This window comes from Cetorhinus maximus, chromosome 24, assembly GCF_964194155.1.
Source record: "Cetorhinus maximus chromosome 24, sCetMax3.hap1.1, whole genome shotgun sequence".
NCBI lineage: Eukaryota > Metazoa > Chordata > Chondrichthyes > Lamniformes > Cetorhinidae > Cetorhinus > Cetorhinus maximus.
This window is the reverse complement of record NC_135902.1, coordinates 18,559,363-18,578,596: the sequence shown is the minus strand read 5'-3', so window position 1 is coordinate 18,578,596 and position 19,234 is coordinate 18,559,363. Positions and strand designations below refer to the sequence as shown.

Genomic DNA, 19,234 nt, shown 5'->3' with positions numbered 1-19,234 from the left:
AAATGTAGTGAATGGATTTTTCTCAATGAAAGTGATTTTTTTGAAATACTGAATTCTTTAATAGACGCTTAAGTGCTTTATTTAATCTCAGCGTGGGTCCTGAGGTCTGTCCATGGGTGAGTTGGTATGGTAAGTGTAAGGGCAAAGAGTGGTGGGTGCGGGACATGGGTTTGCATGAGTTGGCACTAAGTTGGCATAGGAGCTATAAAGGGCCATGGGGCTGGGTAGAGTCACATAGGTTGGCATGGAGGGTATGAAGGGCCATGGTAGGGTGGGTAGAGGCACTTATGTTGGCAAGGAGGGCATGAGGGGCCATAGGGTGTGTGGAAAGGTGCATAGGTTAACATGGAGGGTATGAGAGGCTGTGGGAGGGGTGGGTAGAGGGGCAGGTAGTGTATGACGGGCCATGGGGAATGGGTGGAGAGCATGAGGTGTCATGGGTTGGTATGGATGGGGCATGGGGAATGTGTGGGAGGTCAGGAAGAGTAAGGGGTGAAGGCTGGAGGGTGTTTTATGTTTTATTATTTTTTTAAAGTCTTCGAACAAAGTGCCGATGCATGGAGGCAGGCTTCCACACCTGGCAGCCTCTGCATTGTTTCTGGGATGTCTACCATGGCTCCCAGAGAACCCGGTAGCCCCGGAAAGAAAATCCGAAGTTCTGGAGCACTTTCACCCAGGTCAGGTTTGAAGAGCTGGGAATTGTCCGAACTCTGCACTCCCAACCCAGGAAAAAAGATTCAGGGCACAGACACATTTATAGCACAGAAGGAGGCTATTCAGCCAATCGAGTCAGTACCAGCTCTCCACAGAACAATCTAGTCAATCTCACTCCTCCACTCGATCTCCATGCCCTTGAAGGCTTATTTCCTTTGAGTGCCAATCCAATAATAAGGGTATTAAGGGTTACAGAAGCAAGTTGTGTAAATGGAGATAAGATACAGATTAGCCATGATTTAACTGAATGGTGGAACAGGCTTGAGAGGGTTGAATGGCCTACTCCAATTCCTACGTTCCTACCTCTGAGACTGATAAATCGGAGTATCAAGCATGCCGGGGGATTGGGAGCGGCAAGAGTTGTTCAACCTGTACCTTGCCTTCTAAGTCAATAACGCTTCATTTTTGACCCTTACCAAGGTAATCCTGGGCCTTAATGTCTGCACCATTTTCAATCAGGAACTGGACGATCTCTTTATTCCCAACACAAGCAGCAAAAGACAACACGTGCTCACCTGAAACAAAGTGACAACAACTCAAAAGAACTAACTGGAGACAAATAAACCGAATCAATGTAAAGGAAGCAGAATGTGTCTGAGCAAGAGAGTATCCTTGACAGTCAGCGATACAGCTACAATGAAAAGTGAAAGAAGGGCAGTGGCCCATCAATTCCTACCTCCTTGTAATCTAACTGTCCTGGCTAAATTTTGAACACCACAAATGCATTTTGTCTCTGCCACCTTGCCTGTTAACAAGAAGAAATTTAACCCAGAATAGCTGGTCTTGTAATAAATTAAAATAGTTGAAAACTGAAAGATTCCTCATTTGTAGATTAGAAATATTTGGAATTAGCTACAATTCATAAAAATGAAGACAAAAACAGGCTGGGAGAGTTAGAGTACCAAAGGGATCAGCTTCAGTTTTGTCCAATAGCTTTCTGTTGCCCTGGACTATTACTCAGCTGTGTTCCCCACAGGAAGGAAACGTTCTTCACACATATCCTCTACAAGCAGTGTATCCCAGAGATCAAACTTGAGAACTTTATGTAAGTGATTCATGAAACTTTTGTGTGATTTTCACACTGAGGGATTGATACTTATAGGTTCTGCCTGCCATTCCTCCCACATCACACAACCTGTTTGCCCACACTAACCCACACCCACTGACCCCCATTCCCTCTGAACACCTCTTATAACACATTTCCTGCCATGTATGATTGTTCTTATACTTTCCTGACAGTTACAGGCAACCCGTCAAGTGGTTTCTCTGTTTAAATTCCCACTGCTACCAGTTCCACCTGAGACTGCACACCTCCAATTGTCGGATAAGCTCCAGATGTCCATACCTAAAGCATCGCTAGAGCTCCGAGGGATATTTGCTTTATCCTGCCTATCTGTGGGTATTACCACTGATACATCTTAACGTCCTATGAAAGAATATTGCAGACAAAGTTTCCAACATTTGGAGAAATGTCAGCTAATGGAAAGCAAACATGAGAAGCAACAGAGGTATCAGGAATTTTAGTTAGGAAGAAAAGTTAGGGAAATTGGATGCTTCTCCTTTGAGAAGTTTTCAAGGTTATAAGGGAGATTGAACAAATTGGTCTTTGTAGTAAAGGGGCCACATGATAAAATTTAAGAACTTATGAGTAAAGTGGAAAGACGGGCAGAATTTAATTTTACATAAAACAGTAATGAACTTTTAGGATAATTTGCTGGGTCAGATCAGTGAAGTGGGCAACAGGTGAACTCCAGGTACAACTAGATTTCCTGGCAAGAAAATGGGTCAGGTGTGCCGTGAAGAGGGGAAGGTGATTTGAGATCATCTAAAAAGGCATGGCTCATCCCACAGCAATGGAACTGCATCCAATGCCTGCTCAATACGAAATGAGAAATTATGGAGAAACTGATGGAGAGAAAAGGTTATAGAAAGTAGACATGATGAAATTCTAATTAGCACACACTTGTTAGGCCAAATAGCCTGTTTCTGCATTCGCTGCTCCCAATGTGGTCTCCTCTACATTGGAGAGACCAAACGCAGACTGGGTGACCGCTTTGCGGAACACCTTCGGTCTGCCCGCAAGCATGACTCAGATCTTCCTGTCGCTTGCCATTTCAACACACCACCCTGCTCTCTTGCCCACATGTCAGTCCTTGGCCTGCTGCAATGTTCCAGTGAAGCCCAATGCAAACTGGGGGAACAGCACCTCATTTGCCGATTAGGCACTTTACAGCCTTCCGGACTTAACATTGAGCAGTTTCAGTCCATGAACTCTGTCCTCTATCTTCACTCCTTTTTTAATCCCCATTTTTAAAAATTTATTTTTATTTTTTATTGACTTAATTTCGTTTTTCTTCGTTTATTCGTAGTTTTATCCCTTTTTTATCCCCCCTTTTTATCCCTTTTTTAACCTTTTTCCCCATGCCCCACCTCAAAAAGGGACATCTGTCACTTGTTCTATGTTGTCCTTTCAGAATGCTGACCCTTGTCCTGCTATTAACACATTCTGCTTTCTTACCTTTATGCCTCTATCAGCACCTTCTTTAGTCTGCACCCTACTATTAACAATCTCTTTGTCTTGTGTCCATGACATCTTTGTCAATCTCTCCTTAGCCCCCACCTATCGCTGACCTTCTATCCGGCTTTACCTGCTCCACAGCAAACCCCCCACTTAAACAGTATAAATTCCCTCACATTTCTACTTCTCTTTAGCTCTGAAGAAGAGTCATATGGACTCGAAACGTTAACACTGTTTCTCTCTCCACAGATGCTGTCAGACCTGCTGAGTTTTTCCAGCATTTTCAGTTTTTATTTTATATTAGCCTGTTTCTGTGCTGTATATTCCCTTGGTCCAAAATGGTTTAGCCTGCACAGGTGCTCACTTCTTATTCAATCCAATCCCAGATCTTAAATTAACTGCAGGAGTTGACCAAGGCTCCTTAGACAGCACCTTCCAAGCTCACTACCATCTAGAAGGACAAGGGCAGCAGATAGATGGGAACACCACCACCTGGAAGTTCCCTTCCAAGTCATTCACCATCTGACTTGGAAATATATCACCGTTCCTTCACTGTTGCTGGGTCAAAATTCTGGAACTCCCTTCTTAACAGCACTGTGGGTACATCTACACCACATAAGGTGCAGCAGTTCAAGAAGGCAGCTCACCACCACCTTCTCAAGGGCAATTAGGGATGGGCAATGAATGCTGGCCCAACCAGAGAAGCCCACATCCTGTGAATGAATCAAAAAAAAACTCCTCTTCTTGTACTCTAGTCGAAACAATGTTTGCCTCTCCAGAATTGGCTATAGTGTTAAATCTCTGAGATTGCTTGTCACACAGACTTTCCCATAATGACAGCAATGACTTCTGCTGGTGTGTCTGGTCTAGCTCCTGCACAAATGGAATATTTGAGAAATCAAATGCAGACAGTGACATGTAAAGGTACACCTTTAAGAAGCTGCAGAGTGACATCACTGTGTGAGAGGCTGGAATATAAAAGTACAGCCTCCATGTTGGATGCTCACTATTGCCTGTGCTCACTATTGCAGATGCTCACTACTGCCTATGACCCTGTATCAGCAAGACTCTATGTATATTTTATGAGTCTGGCATATAGTCAAATAATCAGCCTATGTAGCTTTTAGGACCCAGGCCAAATCAAGGCCTGTGCAGAGTTGTATATAGTTGTTGCTAGTAATAAACTTCAGCTACTTGTGTTCGACCAGAACCCTTGTCAGTCTCAATATCTTACTTAGTATATATAGCATAGAGACAGATCCCTTGAGGTCTACATCGAGATCCTCTACATATATGGTGGCAGCAGACTGTGACATACCACACCACTGTCTCACTTTTCCTGCTTCGAGGAAATGTCATTGAAATTCATGAATAAGACGTGTTAGCAGAAATTGAGATAAATAAATGTTTGTATTTGGACTGCAATGGGTGGTCAACCACGGGAAATGTGTTTTTGACAGGGAATGATCCTTCCTTCCAAAAGGAAAACACAGGCAAGGGGGCAAAGTCATAAAATTCAGTTGAAACCAATTAAATGTCCCTAAAGAACCTCCCCAGAAGATCAAAGTGGTGTTTAAAAATGGGATACGTAGTTGGGAAGTTAAGGCATTGGGGACATGGAGAAAGGGGAATTGGGATAAAGAAGAAATAGGGTTGACATGGTTCACAAAATGCTGGAGTAAACCAGGCAGTCTACTCTTGTTCATCCATTCCCATGAAAGACCTCACACAAATGGGATAGTTGATGGTGAGGAGCAGTCGAAGGTTTTCTGTTACTGAAGATGTCCAGCTGGATTACTAAAGGGGAGGATTGTGATTTCCTGTACATTCAGAAGCAAATTATGATGAACACTTACCATAGTAAATGAGGTTATTTTCACTTCTCCTAAAAAAGATCCCGGTTGCACGTGATGATGCCAAATCAGCTCCTTGGTTTATCAGTTCTTTAACCAAATGAACATTTTCATTTGCCACAGCAATGTGCAGGGCTGTCCTACCTATCCAACAAAATGATATGCAGTCAATTCCGATTGCTCAGTGCCATTCTCCTGCCCCAAACCCCAAGCACCACTCACTGCCCAATCTCCCATTCCTCACTCGCTGGCCATCCCCCCATTCCTCACTCACCGCCCATCCCCCCATTCCTCACTCACCACCCATCCCCCCATTCCTCACTCACTGGCCATCCCCCCATTCCTCACACACCGCCCATCACCCCATTCCTCACTCACTGCCCATCCTCCCATTCCTCACTCTGCTCATCCCCCATTCCTCACACACCGCCCATCCCCCCATTCCTCACTCACTGCTCATCCCCCATTCCTCACACACCACCCATACCCCCATTCCTCACACACCACCCATACCCCCATTCCTCACTCACTGCCCAATCTCCCATTCCTCACTCACTGGCCATCCCCCGTTTCTCACTCACTGCCCATCCCCCATTCCTCACCCACTGGCCATCCCCCATTCCTCACTCACTGCCCATCCTCCCATTCCTCACTTGTTGCCCATCTCCCCATTCCTCACTCACCGCCCATCCCCCATCCTCACTCACTGCCCAGTTCCCATTCCATACTCATTGCCCATTTCCCATTTCTCACTCAGTGGCCATCCTCCCATTCCTCACTCCCTGTCCATCCTCCCATTCCTCACTTGCTGCCCATCTCCCCATTCCTCATTCGCTGCCCACCACCCCCCACTCCCCACTCTCTGCCCATCCCCATTCCCTATCCCCCATTCCTCACTCAGTACCCATCCCTCCATTCCTCACTAATTCTCCCTCTCCCATTCCCCACTCATTATCCATCTCTCATATCTAAATGATTACTCAATGCCACAACTCAATCAATACATCAACAAACTCTTCAATCCTTACCTATCCATGCGTTTTGACCCCACCCATCCTACTGTATAACTCAACCCAAACCATTTTTGGTTAACAAGAAACAAAAGAAACGAATGAAACTTTGAAGACTACCTTCATACAGCTCAGAGGTGGCTGGTACATTGATGAGATCTGGCACTTCTTCAAGGAGCGTGGTTACAACCTCATAATTACCGTACAATGCTGCTACGTGCAATGCTGTCTCACCCATCACTCCTATCAGGAAATAAAGCAGCTACAATTACACAAACTACTGGGTTTGCATTAAGCTAGTGTTGTTAACATTCCAGGAACTTCCTGGAGTCTTTGGAAATTAAAGATCAAATCTTGGACACAGCTACAAGTTAGAAATCATCAATGGTATTAAAACAATTATCTCTTAATTTTCTTTGACAGCCATTATAATATTGGAGATGGGGAAACAAGCTGTTTGACTGAACAGGAGAATTGAGGTTGGCAGTCGTGTAAAGAAATCTCCTTGAACATGTCCAATCCAGAGTTGGCAACCCTGCTTCAAACACTGATCATCCCACGGTGCTGCATCACAGTATCACAGTCAGTGCGTCACTCCCAGCCCCTACATCAAGTGTGATTATCAATCATTCACCAAACATATGCAATGAGTATGAAGCTGCAATTAATGAGGCTTAGCAAGTATTATGATGGTCCTCAAGGTCATTTGATTATTACCCATAATACATCAGAATGAATCATTTGGAATATTGGCAGCAATGCACCATTGTTCCCAGTGTAGTGATTGGAGTTCATCACTATACAACAACAACATGCATTTATATAGTACCTTTTAAGGTGGTAAAATGACCCAAGGGTGCTTCAAAGAAGCATTATCAGACAAAAAAATGACATTGAGCCAAAAGAGGAGGCATTAGAACAGGTGATCACAAGCTTGTTCAAAGAAGTAGGTTTTAAGGAGTGCCTTAAGGGAGAAGTGAGCGTAGAGAGTGGAGAGGTTTAGGGAGGGAATTTAAAAGCTGAAGAATTATGGACACAGCCAGCAATATGGCCAACTCTGTAATCTGAATTCCTGTCTAATGACAGGAGTCTTGTAAAGTAATTCTTCAAATCCCTAACCCTCCGGTTATTACTGGCTTTTCTGAATGAGAGCGTTAAAATGTCATCTCAGATATATTGTTGCCTCTGAATGCTCTGTTGTGGAATGATATAAAGATTGGTATGCTATACCTATCAAGAGAGGAGAAACAGGCTGGGAATGCTGAATGATAATAGAAGTCTTTAAAATTATGGAAGGTTTTGCTAGAGTAGGTACAGAGGACAAAATGTTCAGTAGCGCATGAGGTAGGCCTGGCGGTGTGTGGGGGGGAGGGGGCATGTCTGAACTTTATTATAAACCTTATCAGGCTCCCCAGCATGTTTCACCTTCTGCAAGGGATGGGTGTAATGGCGGGACTGTTTACCTGACTGGCCAAAGTAGGTAGCTAATTCAGCTATTTGAGGGTTTAATTAAGAGCATACATCTGGATGTTCCAGCTGGTATACAGGCTATCCATGTAGTATAAGGGTCTGGTATATACGGGGTTAATGTGGGAGTGAGCACAGTATTGGCGACACAGTGATGTAAGAAGGCACATGACCCAGAGTGTGGTCAGTGTGGTGTTGGCCAGCGATGTGTTAAGATCTAGACATGGTGATAGCTCCTTGCCTGTACCCTTTACTGTATATATGTAAATTGATACAAATAGTTAATTAAGACTTGCTGTGAACATACAGAAGATTATGAAGACTTCCTTAACAGATATTTTCTGTAATCAACATCACTACAACCAATCGACCCATGTGGCTGATGGTGAGAAGGAGACAGACTCCCAGTGGCAGTCCAGTAGCCTTCAGAGTCGGAGCCTACATTCAATGGGGAAGACACTGCACTTATAAACAGCTATAACCCTGGCAGTGCCCATTACCGTCGAGGGTTTTCCCCCTCCCGTCTAACAGCACCAGCTGTTTGGGCCCTCATCAGATCCTTCACTTGTGACTGACAACCGTAAATGGATGCACCCTCATACCTCCCAATAGATTTCAGCAGAGCCCACCTCTGGCAGTGGGGCTACAACTATTTCAGTGTTGGGTGGCCTCCTATTGGCCCCCCAGACTTGCAAGCTTGCCCACTGTCCTTAATTGGATGGGGTTACCAAAGGCAGCCACTTAATTGGTTACCTCCTCTAAAATCTCCTTCAGGGTCCCTCCACCAGCATTCCTGGGTTCCCAACCAGCATTTCATCCCAACGGTGGGATTGGGATAAAGGAACAACAATTCTACTTAGAGAGAATGTCCTCTTGTTGGGAAGAGCAAAACTAAAAGCCGTCAATATAAAATAGTCACCACAAATTCAAATAAGGAAGTCAGAAGAAAGTTCTTTATCCAGAGAGTGGCGGGGATGTGGAACTCGCTATCACAGGGTATGGTTCGGGTAAATAGTTTAGATGCATTTAAAAGGAAACTAGTCAAGCATATGTGAGAGAAGGGAAGAGAGGATTATGCTGATAGAGCTAGACAAGGAAAGATGGGAGGAGGCTCAAGTGGAGCATATGACTGATTAGGCTGAATGGCCTATTTCTGTGCCATTTGTCATATGTTACAGTCTTAGAACAAAATGGAAACATCAACCCATTCATTCCTTTTCTCAAAATAAAATGCAGACTCTCACCTTTTTCAAAAGGGTCTATGGAGGGAGACTCAAGGAGTTTCTTAATGGCACTGACATCATTTGCTCTTGCAGCTATAAACAGAGGTGTTTCCATGATTCTGTAGGGGGAGAATCCCAAAGATCAGATTGAGGTCATTGATAGCAAAGTTGAAGGAGTAAAACAATGAAGATATTGATTGTCACACCAATCTGGTCGAGGCTAACTTGATTGGAGGACATGTTGCTCTCCAGGCTTGTTACTTTGTCTTAGGGTTGGTGAACAATTCTCCCACGGAATCACAGAATCCTACAACATAGAAGGAGGCCAATCAGCCCATTGTGCCTGTGCTGGCTCTTTGAAAGAGCTATCCAATTAGTTCCACTGCCCTGGTCTTTCCCATTGCCCTGTTAATGTTTCTTTTTCCATTATTTCTCCAAATCACTTCTGAAACTAACTTTTGGGTCTACAATTTCAGGAGGAGCGCATTCTAAATCCTAACAATTTGCTGCATTAAAAAAAATTCTTCATCTCCTCCTGGTTCATTGGCAGATACGTCAAAAAGTTTCACCCCTGAGATACTGAGGGTAGAATTAGCACAGCAGGTCACAAGCTGAGAATGCTACAACTCTCAAAACTATATTTAACCCAATCTTATTTTATGAAAATGTGATAATACATTTTGCCTGTTCCCAGCTAGATCTCATGTAAAATTATCACCTATTCATCTCAATAAGTCTTTGAACATTGACTGGGTCTAATCTGCAGGCTGAGGGTAGTGAGAATCATATGTGACCAGTGAAAATGTTGAGAATCTTCAACACGCCACAATGTCAGGATACAGTTACCATTAATACCATTTAAAACTGACTGTAAAAAAGTTCTACGGTGAACCGAGTAAATACATCGCTTAATGAGTCACCAGACGAGTTCTGTGTTATGCACTGGGCAGTAAAATGGATACTACAAGTACTATATCAGCCATCAGGCTAGAGAGATAGCAGAATAAACAGATAGACAGGTTGACAGTGAATATTAACATAGATAGAGAGATAAATAGACACATAGAGACAGGGATAGACAGCAAATGGAAATATTGTTAGAGAAAAAAATTATATTTATAGATGGATAGAAATGGATACATGCATAGTATTGATTGATAAAATGGATACATGCATAGAGATAGAGATCATCAGTAATTAGATACATAGTGAGAGGCAGGCACAGACACAAAAAGATAAGAGATACACAGAGACAGAGAAAGATACAAGAAACATAGTTGGTTAATAGGTACATAAGATAGGTGGGTTGTGAGCTAGATAGATTAGTAGACAGAGTGAGAGATAGAGAGAGATAGAGAGAGATAGAGAGAGAAAGTGAGAGAAAGTGAGGGAGAGAAATAGAGTGAGGGAGAGAAATAGAGTGAGGGAGAGGGAGAGAGATAGGGTGAGAATGAGAAAGAGAGTGAGATAGACAGCGGGAGAGCGGGAGAGAGAGATGGAGGGAGTGAGAGAGCGAGTGAGATAGTGAGAGAGAGCGGGAGAGTGGGAGAGAAAGATAGAGAGAGAGATAGAGTGATGGAGAGAGAGATAGAGTGAGGGAGAGAGATAGAGTGAGGGAGAGAGAGATAGAGTGAGGGAGAGAGAGGGAGAGAGTGATAGAGTGAGAGTAAGAGAGTGAGTGAGATAGAGAGAGTGACAGAGTGAGGGATAGAGAAAGAGGGAGACATAGTAAGAGTGAGTGAGTGAAAGAGTGAGGTAGAAAGAGAGAGAGATAGAGTGAGGGAGGGAGAGAGAGTTAGAGTGAGGGAGGGAGAGAGAGTGACAGTGAGATTAAGATAGAGAGAGAGAGATAGAGTGAGGGTGGGACAGAGAGATGGAGTGAGATAGAGAGATAGAGTGAGGGAGGGAGTGGGAAAGGGAGTGAGAGGGAGTGTGAAAGAGGAGAGTGAGAGAGGAGAGTGAGAGAGAGAAAGAAAGAGAGAGAGCGAGAGAAGAAGAGAGGGAGGGAGAGATAGAGGGAGGGAGAGTGAGAGAATGAGAAAGAGAGAGATGGAGTGAAAGAGAGAAACAGACAAGAGAGAGATAGAGTGAGACTGAGAGTGAGAGAGAGTGAATGAGAGAGTGAGTGAGAGAGAGGGTGAGCGAGGGGGTGAGAGAGAGTGTGAGCGAGAATGAGAGTGAGAGATGGAGTGAGAGATAGAGATAGAGAGAGAGAGAGATAAAGAGAGATAGATAGATCGATGCCAAATCTGTATTGTTCAAAATGTCATTAAAGTGGAGTTAACTGTGGAAAATGTAGTGTAACACCTTCCAAATCCATTGCTGTTCCCACTCATCCCCCACCTCCCCACCCTGACCCCACTCACACGATTCATGGGCCGATAAAAACATGCAGCAGGTTTGCTCCAAACTATGATTCAGGCCTGAAAGGGATTAATTTCTGCCTGTGTCATTGTGTTTATTCCAACCTCTTGTTTGCAATATTTGGTTAAAAAAAAAACAGGATATGAACAACACGAGGCTCACTAAGGATATTTAAAAAGATTTGCATTGAGAAAGCACTTTTCACAACCTCATGATGTCCCAAAGTGCTTTACAGCCAACAAAGTAATTTTGAAATGTAGTCACTGTTGTAATGTAGGAAACCTGGCAGCTAATCTGTGCAAAGCAAGATCCCACAAACCCATGTGATAATGACCAGGCTTTCTTTTAGTGGTGTTGGCTGAGGGATGAATATTGCCGATATGAAAATCCCCTGCTCTTCTTCACGCCATTGGAAATTTTACAGGCCCCTGAAAGGGCTGACAGGGCTTTAACATTTCATCTTAAAGGTGGTACATCCAATAGTGCAGCATTCCCTCAGTACTGCACGGAAGTGTCAACATGGATGATGTGCTCAAATCTCTGGACTGGGACTCAAAGTGAACCTTCTGGCTCGAGAGGGGAGAGAGTTAACACTGAGCTTGAGGGGCATCAAAATGAATATGTTGTCCGATTTTTTACCTTCCTTGAAAATTTCTGTGTTTCAATACATTCATCACGCAACATAAAAGCAACTTGCTGCACTAAATGGTTTAAAGCTTGGTGGTAACAGATCATCCCCTTTTACACACCCACCCTTTACACATGGTACACATCCACCCTTTACACACCAACCCATTACACACCTGCCCATTACAAAACTCACCCATTACATACCTATTACACATTCACCCGTTACGTATTTGCCTGTTACACACTCACCCATTACACATTTAGTCTTTACACACATGTTATACACTCGCCCATTACATGCTTGTCCATTACACACTTGCTCCAAACTTGCTGGTTACACAATCATTACACACCTACCTGTTACATGATCAACTGCTACACGCTTTCCCATTACACACTCACCTGTTACACACTCACTACAAACCTGCCAGTTACACACTTGCTCTTTACACACTTGTTACACTCTTTACACATCCATTACACACCTAGCCATTACACACTCACCCATTCACAGATACCTGTTGCACAATCATCCGCTATACACTCACCCGTTACACACTTGCCTGAATCGCATGGTTACACACTCGCTCGTTACAAACTGCCCCACTATATACTCGCCCGTTACACATTCATTACCCACTCACCTGTTACAGACTCGCCTGTTACAGGTCTGTCCAACTTTCTTTCCCATTGACTTTGATGTCACTCAGTGACTGATTCAGTAAGTAGCTCATGCAGAACAAGACAGGATCCCCAGGCTGGGTTCCAAGCTATCATTTAGTTGGCATTTATACAGTGCCCTTCGCTACCTCAGAGCATCTCAAAGTGTTTTCACCAGGATCTTTAGGTTTAGGAAAGAAGAAATGCACCACCTAAGGATCCCTGTTGGGAATGCCGGTCTGCAATGGGCAGAATCAGGCTCCAACACTGTGATCAAACAGACATTCATCACAAGCGAGCTCAGGCAGCAAGTGCTGTGAGGTTATTGAACAACGGTATAGGCACCACAGCTTATCCTCACTCTCGGTGCCCACCCATGCCCCTCTTCCGGCAGGTATCATGGGTATTGAATGATTTATTTCCTCTCCCTAACCCAGGCCAGCTGAGGAGGCTTTTTTCTACAGACAACAGGCACTCAGTCTCACCTCTTGTGCTGCAAGACGTGAAGCTCATCGATTCTCTCCTCCTGCGCAATCCTGGGCTGGAGTATCAATGACAGCTCATTGACACATTTGGAGACGGACCATCGACCATTTCCCAACACAAGTCCCATCATTCTTCGCTTGTCGCCTCCAGCTCTTTCTTTCTGTGCCCGGGAAGATTAGCTGTCAGGAGCCAGAGCAAAGAACTCCCTCTATTCCCAAAATCTCCAAAAGTCCCTTAAAATCACCTCAAGTTGGTGAGAATCTGCTGTGAACGGCTCCTGCTCAGAGCCCACATGCAATCAGCTTGTATTCTGCACTGAGTTCACTTCCTGGTTTAACCCTCTACTGCCTGCCCAGCTGTTTCTTCTTGCAATGAACAAACCAAAGGGGTCCCTTGCCTCCCCCCGCAGTGTAGAACACAGGGGTGAGGGAGGGGTGCAGGAGGCAGGTCTAAGGTACAAGATGCAGGGACACCTCTTTTACCCTTCGTTTGCTCAAGGGCCGGTTTGTGAGCGCAGCCCCTTTAAGAAGTCACTAAAGGTTGTTGGTGACACAACAGCTGACTTGAGGTGGTCACTCCTACTGAGGGCGTCGTCACGGCAGCCGGGAGAGATTTTTTTCCCTCGTTTGGCAAACTGTCCCATTACAAAGTGATTGATTGGCAGGGGAATAAGGGAGGTGTGAAGATCTCAGATAATTTGCTGGAAAACTGCAGTTTGGGAGATTGTATGCACTCTTGACAGTAAATACAAACAATCAGCATCAAGGGATAGTTTCATTTCTGTGAGCAATGTTTTGGTATCTGTGAGAACGTTGAACTCGCTACCACGGGGAGCAGCTGAGGCGAATAGCATTTATACTTAAGGGGAAGCTAGATCAGTATGTAAGAAAGGAATCTATGGCTACGCAGAGAGGGTTAGATGAAGAGGACTAGGAGGAGGACTGTGTGGAGCACAGACACTGGCAGAGACCAGTTGAACCAAATGGCCTGGTTCTGTGCTGTAAATTCCACGCAACCCAATGTCACATTGTGTAACACTGCTAACCTGCCCAACCTCCTGTTTAAAGGTGCTAAGTCTCACTGGGGTAACAGCTGCATGGGCACCATCAACCCTCAGTACCTGTCTGAGTGCCCACTCTTCATGCTGTAGCCTAGTTTACCATGGTCAGCCACCCCGATCCAGTGCTCATGGGCGCACCTCCAGTAGAGGCCATTTGGTGGAGTTTTTGAGCAGAAGTACCACAAATCCAAAGTTTCGTAGTGTTTAGTAAAGGCTGGGAAAGGCCCGACAGAAGAAATGTGCCTGCTGGTGGTGAAAAGGCATTTAGGCTGATTAAAGAGCCACTTGAGACCAGCTATCCTTGAGCCCACCAGGTTAATGATGGTTTAGAGAGGTTTAGACACACAAGTCTACTGTGCCTCCAGAGAGCCACCCAGGAAATCTTGCCGTGTTTGCTAATGGCCTACCAGGAGGTTCCTTGTTCACAGGCACTCAGTGCCCAATCGAGGGACCCAGCATCAGAAAGTCAGCCCATGGCCTGGCATCCAACCACCTCCCCCACCTCCACTCACTGATGACCCCCTCCCCATGACACCCACCCTGCACCACTAACCTCTCTTCAGGGATCTGGCGATGATCCCCAGAAAAGACCCCAGTGTGTTACTGGCAGCAATCATCGCTGCTAGTGGTGCTGCCAGTAAGGGTAAGCTGCTGGCCTCTGATTGGCTGGCAACTCTTGGGGGAGGGGTTTCCGCCCTACTGGTGCCTTCATTCGGTAGGAGGTCCAATGCTGTCCAGGCAAGTGCCTGATTGCACTGAAATATCATTGGGCCTCCCAGGGAAAGGGGACCAGGGCCTTCACTGGTTCTGCAATCAATGGACAGGATGCCCAATGCCAGGGCCAGGGAGAGAAATCATGTGCCCTGGTGCTTCTCCTGGTTTCCTGTTTCTGGATCCCTCATTCCTCTCCCCACCACCCCCAACACCCCACTTTAACCCTTCCCCTCAATCATGCATGATATTTTTCCCCTTTCCCTATAGGTGATCCCACTGTGACTATTAAACAAACCAGTGAGTATAAATTCTACTTTAACAGCATCGTGCAATATTGTTAATTTGACAGGGAGAAGTCCCACTATTTATTGGTATCGCTGTGCAGACAATAACACTGATTTCCGTGACTGCCTCATCCCTTATTAACATGTTCAGCACCTTGCACTATATGGACACAGTGACAGTAAATTCATATTTTGGGGAAAGATTCAATACTTGCAACCCAGATAAACTGCACAAGATATTTTCCATTCTATAGAAGTAGAAGAAGACTTTTTCCTGTCTGGGTGCATGATATTATTCAATATAATTATTTCATACAAGGGGTGTAATTGGATTCTATTTTATCAGTAATCTCACAGGGTAGAAAAATCAAATGACTCCTGAGCAACAAAGTAGAATGATTGAACAACATAGGTCTTCACCGTCAGTGAGAAGAATTGGAGCCCTCAGGTGTCTCTGTATGACACAACATTAAAGAGGTCAGAGGCCAAAGACTGAATGGTTCACAATTGTATCTGTGTTTTCTTGGATCAGCAGGTCTGAAGATTCTGCTGATTGTTGCTTCTCACTACAATATGTTTTCAATAAGGACTATGCACACAATTTTATCACAATATTTCAATACCTCAAAAAACTCATAGGAGCACCAAGGTAGAGTGGGATAATAGGTAAGTGGATAAAAGGACAAGATTGAAGTCAATGGAAAAGACTCTTGAAAATCATGTGCAGGATAAAACAGGTTATTGATTCATTCTGAACCCATTAAGCATTCCTGTCCTGGCAATTTCACTCCACAAAGCCTGCTCACTGTAAACTTCCATTAACAATAAAATAAACAGAACTCCCGCCATGATTCCACCCTCTGTTCACAATATAATTACAGATAACAAAGACCATCCAGCCCAGCTCATTTCATCCATCCAAATGACATATAGACATACGAATAATGAGTTAGCAGTAGGCAGAGTGACTGTAACATTGTGCAATTGGAGGCCTAATGCTGATTCTCTAAGGATAATTAATCACAGAGAAATCAACTGACGTTAGGAAAATGGCTACAAATAAGTCACTGCATTTACAAAACAATTCAACTCTGTAGCTAACACCCACCCTTCAAACCCCACTCTAACCCTCCCCAAACCCCCTCTAACCTCCCCCAATCCTTTCCAATCCCCCTCTAACCTCCCCCAGCCCTTTCCAATCCCCCTCTAACCTCCCCCAGCCCTTTCCAAACCCCCTCTAACCTCCCCCAGCCCTTTCCAAACCCCCTCTAACCTCCCCCAATCCTTTCCAATCCCCCTCTAACCTCCCCCAGCCCTCTCCAATCCCCCTCTAACCTCCCCCAGCCCTTTCCAATCCCCCTCTAACCTCCCCCAACCCTCTCCAATCCCCCTCTAACCTCCCCCAGCCCTCTCCAAACCCCTCTAACCTCCCCCAGCCCTCTCCAAACCCCCTCTAACCTCCCCCAGCCCTCTCCAATCCCCCTCTAACCTCCCCCAGCCCTCTCCAATCCCCCTCTAACCTCCCCCAGCCCTCTCCAATCCCCCTCTAACCCCCCTAACCCTTTCCAATCCCCCTCTAACCTCCCCCAGCCCTCTCCAATCCCCCTCTAACCCCCTTAACCCTTTCCAATCCCCCTCTAACCTCCCCTTATGGGGAGCCCCCTTTAACCTGCCTCCCAAACCCCCTAACCTCCCCCAACCCCCTTCCAACCCTCCTCCAGACATCCATCTAACCTTTCCCCCAACCTCAGCACCACACCCGCCCCCCCCCCAACTATCCAATTGGTTGTAAAATTAGTGATTTCACTGACCATTTCTGAAGCAATAACTCTCTCAGTTGCTGTGCTGTTGCTGACTTCCGAGCAGCTTCGTGGCTTTCTGATGGGCTTTAAAAAGAAAATCAGAATCACAAAGCTGGCCGACTGTTGGAAGCAGCAGCAACTCAATGAAACTGACCTGACCAGCTTTAAAACATAAGGTCACAACTCTCGGCCTGACAGACCTGGTTCTTTTTTAAGTTGGTCTTTCAGGTCTGAAGCTCGGGCTGCTCAGTGTGGACAATGAGAAACTCTGTTTACAACACAGAGCCCAGGCCCCCCCCTAGTACCTGGGCCCCAGTGTTTGGCACCATCTGCATCCCCCTCTTCCAGGCCCAGCAGGACGCCACAGCTAAATTCTGTCCATGTACTCTGTTTCCACAGATCTTCCTTTGACCTCCGGTCGGAGTATTTCCGACAATTTCTGTTTTTGTTACCAAACAAAAGTGGACACCAAGCTACATAAGGCGATATCAAAGAGGTATTATAGGTTTTAAGGAGTGTTTTAAAGGAGAAAAGCAAGGTAGGAAGGTGGAGAGGTTTCGGGAGGGAATTCCAGAGCTTACAGCCTGAGCGGCTGAAGGTACAGCCACAAATGTTGGCGTGATTAAAATCAAGGTTGCACATGAGGCCAGAATTAGAGGAGTGCAGATATCTCTGAGGGTTGTGGGGCTGGAGAAGATTACAGTGGATGCGAGGGACAAGGCCATGGAGGGACTTGAAAACAAGGATGAGAATTTCAAAATTGGAGTGTTGTTCAACCAGGAGCCAGTGTAGGTTGTTACGAACTCCATGGAGGCTGATAACTTTTAAAGAGATTCTAACTTCCAGTTGAAAGAATGACATGACAAAAATTTAATGTTTTAAAACTTTTACTGTAACAAATGACTAAAAAAAAGCTACAGACCAAACACTATTTTCCTTTTGTGGGCAACTTATACTTTGAACTGCAGAAAATAATGGTCCCCTTTTTGTATACCTCAATCAAGTCACCACTCAGCCTTCTTTGTTCTAAGGCAAATAACCCCAACCTATCCAACCTCTCCTCATAGCTACACTTTTCTAACCCTGGCAACATTCTTGTAAACCTCCTCTGCACTCTCTCCAGAGCTATTACGTCCTTCCTGTAATGTGGTGACCAGAACTGCACACAATACTCCAGTTGTGGTTTCACCAGTGTTTTATACAATTCCAACATTATATCCTTACTTTTATATTCTATACCTCTGTCAATGAAGGAGAGCATTCCATATGCCTTCTTTACAACCTTGTCTACTTGAACTGCTGCCTTCAGGGACCTGTGTACTTGTATGCCAAGATCTCTCACTTCATCTACCCCTCTTAGTATATTCCCATTTATTATGTGATCCCTGTAACTGTTTGACCTCCCTAAATGTATGACCTCGCACTTCTCTATGTTAAAATCCATCTGCCACTTTACCGCCCACTCCACCAACCCATCTATATCGTTTTGGAGATTATGGCTATCCTCTACACTATCCACTACTCGGCCAATCTTTGGCAAATTTCCCAATTGTGCCCCCACGTTCACATCCAAATCGTTAATATATAACACAAACAGCAAGGGTCCCAACATCGAGCCCTGTGGAACACCACTTGAGACAACTTTCCATTCGCAAGGGCATCCATCAACCATTACCCTTTGTTTCCTATTACAAAGCCAACCTTTTATCCAGTTTGCCACATTACCCTGAATCCCATGGGCTTTTACCTTCCTGACCAATCTGCCATATGGGACCTTGTCAAATGCCTTGCTAAAATCCATGTACACAACATCCACTGCACTACCTTCATCAACCCTTCTTGTCACTTCCTCAAAGAATTCAATCAAATTTGTGAGGCAAGACCTTCCTTTAACAAATCCATGCTGACCATCCCTGACTAGTCCATGCCTTTCCACATGACAGTTAATCCTATCTCTCAGGATTGATTCTACTAATTTGCTCACCACCGATGTAAGACTAACTGGCCTATAATTGTTTGGCATTTCCTTTGATCCCTTTTTAAACAATGGAACTATGTTTGCATTTCTCCAGTCCTCCTGTACCTCCCCTGTATCTAGTGAAGATTGGAAAATCATCCTCAGAGCATCTGCTATCTCCTCCCTGACTTCCTTCAGCAACCTCGGAAACAATCCATCTGGCCCTGGTGACTTATCAACTTTCAAGGATTTCAACCCTTCGATTACTTCCTCTCTCTTTATGACTATCCCGTCCAATATCTCGCAGTGTTCCCCCTGGACTACTATATCTACATCCTCCCTTTCCTTTGTAAACACAGAGACAAAATATTCATTCAAAACCCTTCCCACAGCCTCTGCATCTCCACACAAGTTTCCATCTTCATCTCTGATAGGTCCCACTTTTTCCTTAATTAACCTTTTAGCATTAATGTATTGGTAAAACATCTTTGG

At 44.8% G+C, this 19,234-nt stretch overlaps 1 protein-coding gene across 1 annotated transcript in view; it reads right to left on the bottom strand.

Moving 5' to 3' along the window:
- Positions 1-13,126, bottom strand: part of LOC144699562 (transient receptor potential cation channel subfamily V member 6-like) — a 57,042-nt gene extending 43,916 nt beyond the window's left edge. The window contains exons 1-5 of the mRNA XM_078570603.1: positions 12,925-13,126; positions 8,807-8,904; positions 6,216-6,338; positions 5,089-5,229; positions 1,131-1,229 (exon numbers count right to left, since the gene is read on the bottom strand). Of these exons, the coding sequence (XP_078426729.1) occupies positions 1,131-1,229; positions 5,089-5,229; positions 6,216-6,338; positions 8,807-8,904; positions 12,925-13,055 (592 nt within the window). The 5' untranslated portion in view covers positions 13,056-13,126. The remainder of the gene's footprint in view (positions 1-1,130; positions 1,230-5,088; positions 5,230-6,215; positions 6,339-8,806; positions 8,905-12,924) is intronic.
- Positions 13,127-19,234: the final 6,108 nt, after the last annotated feature.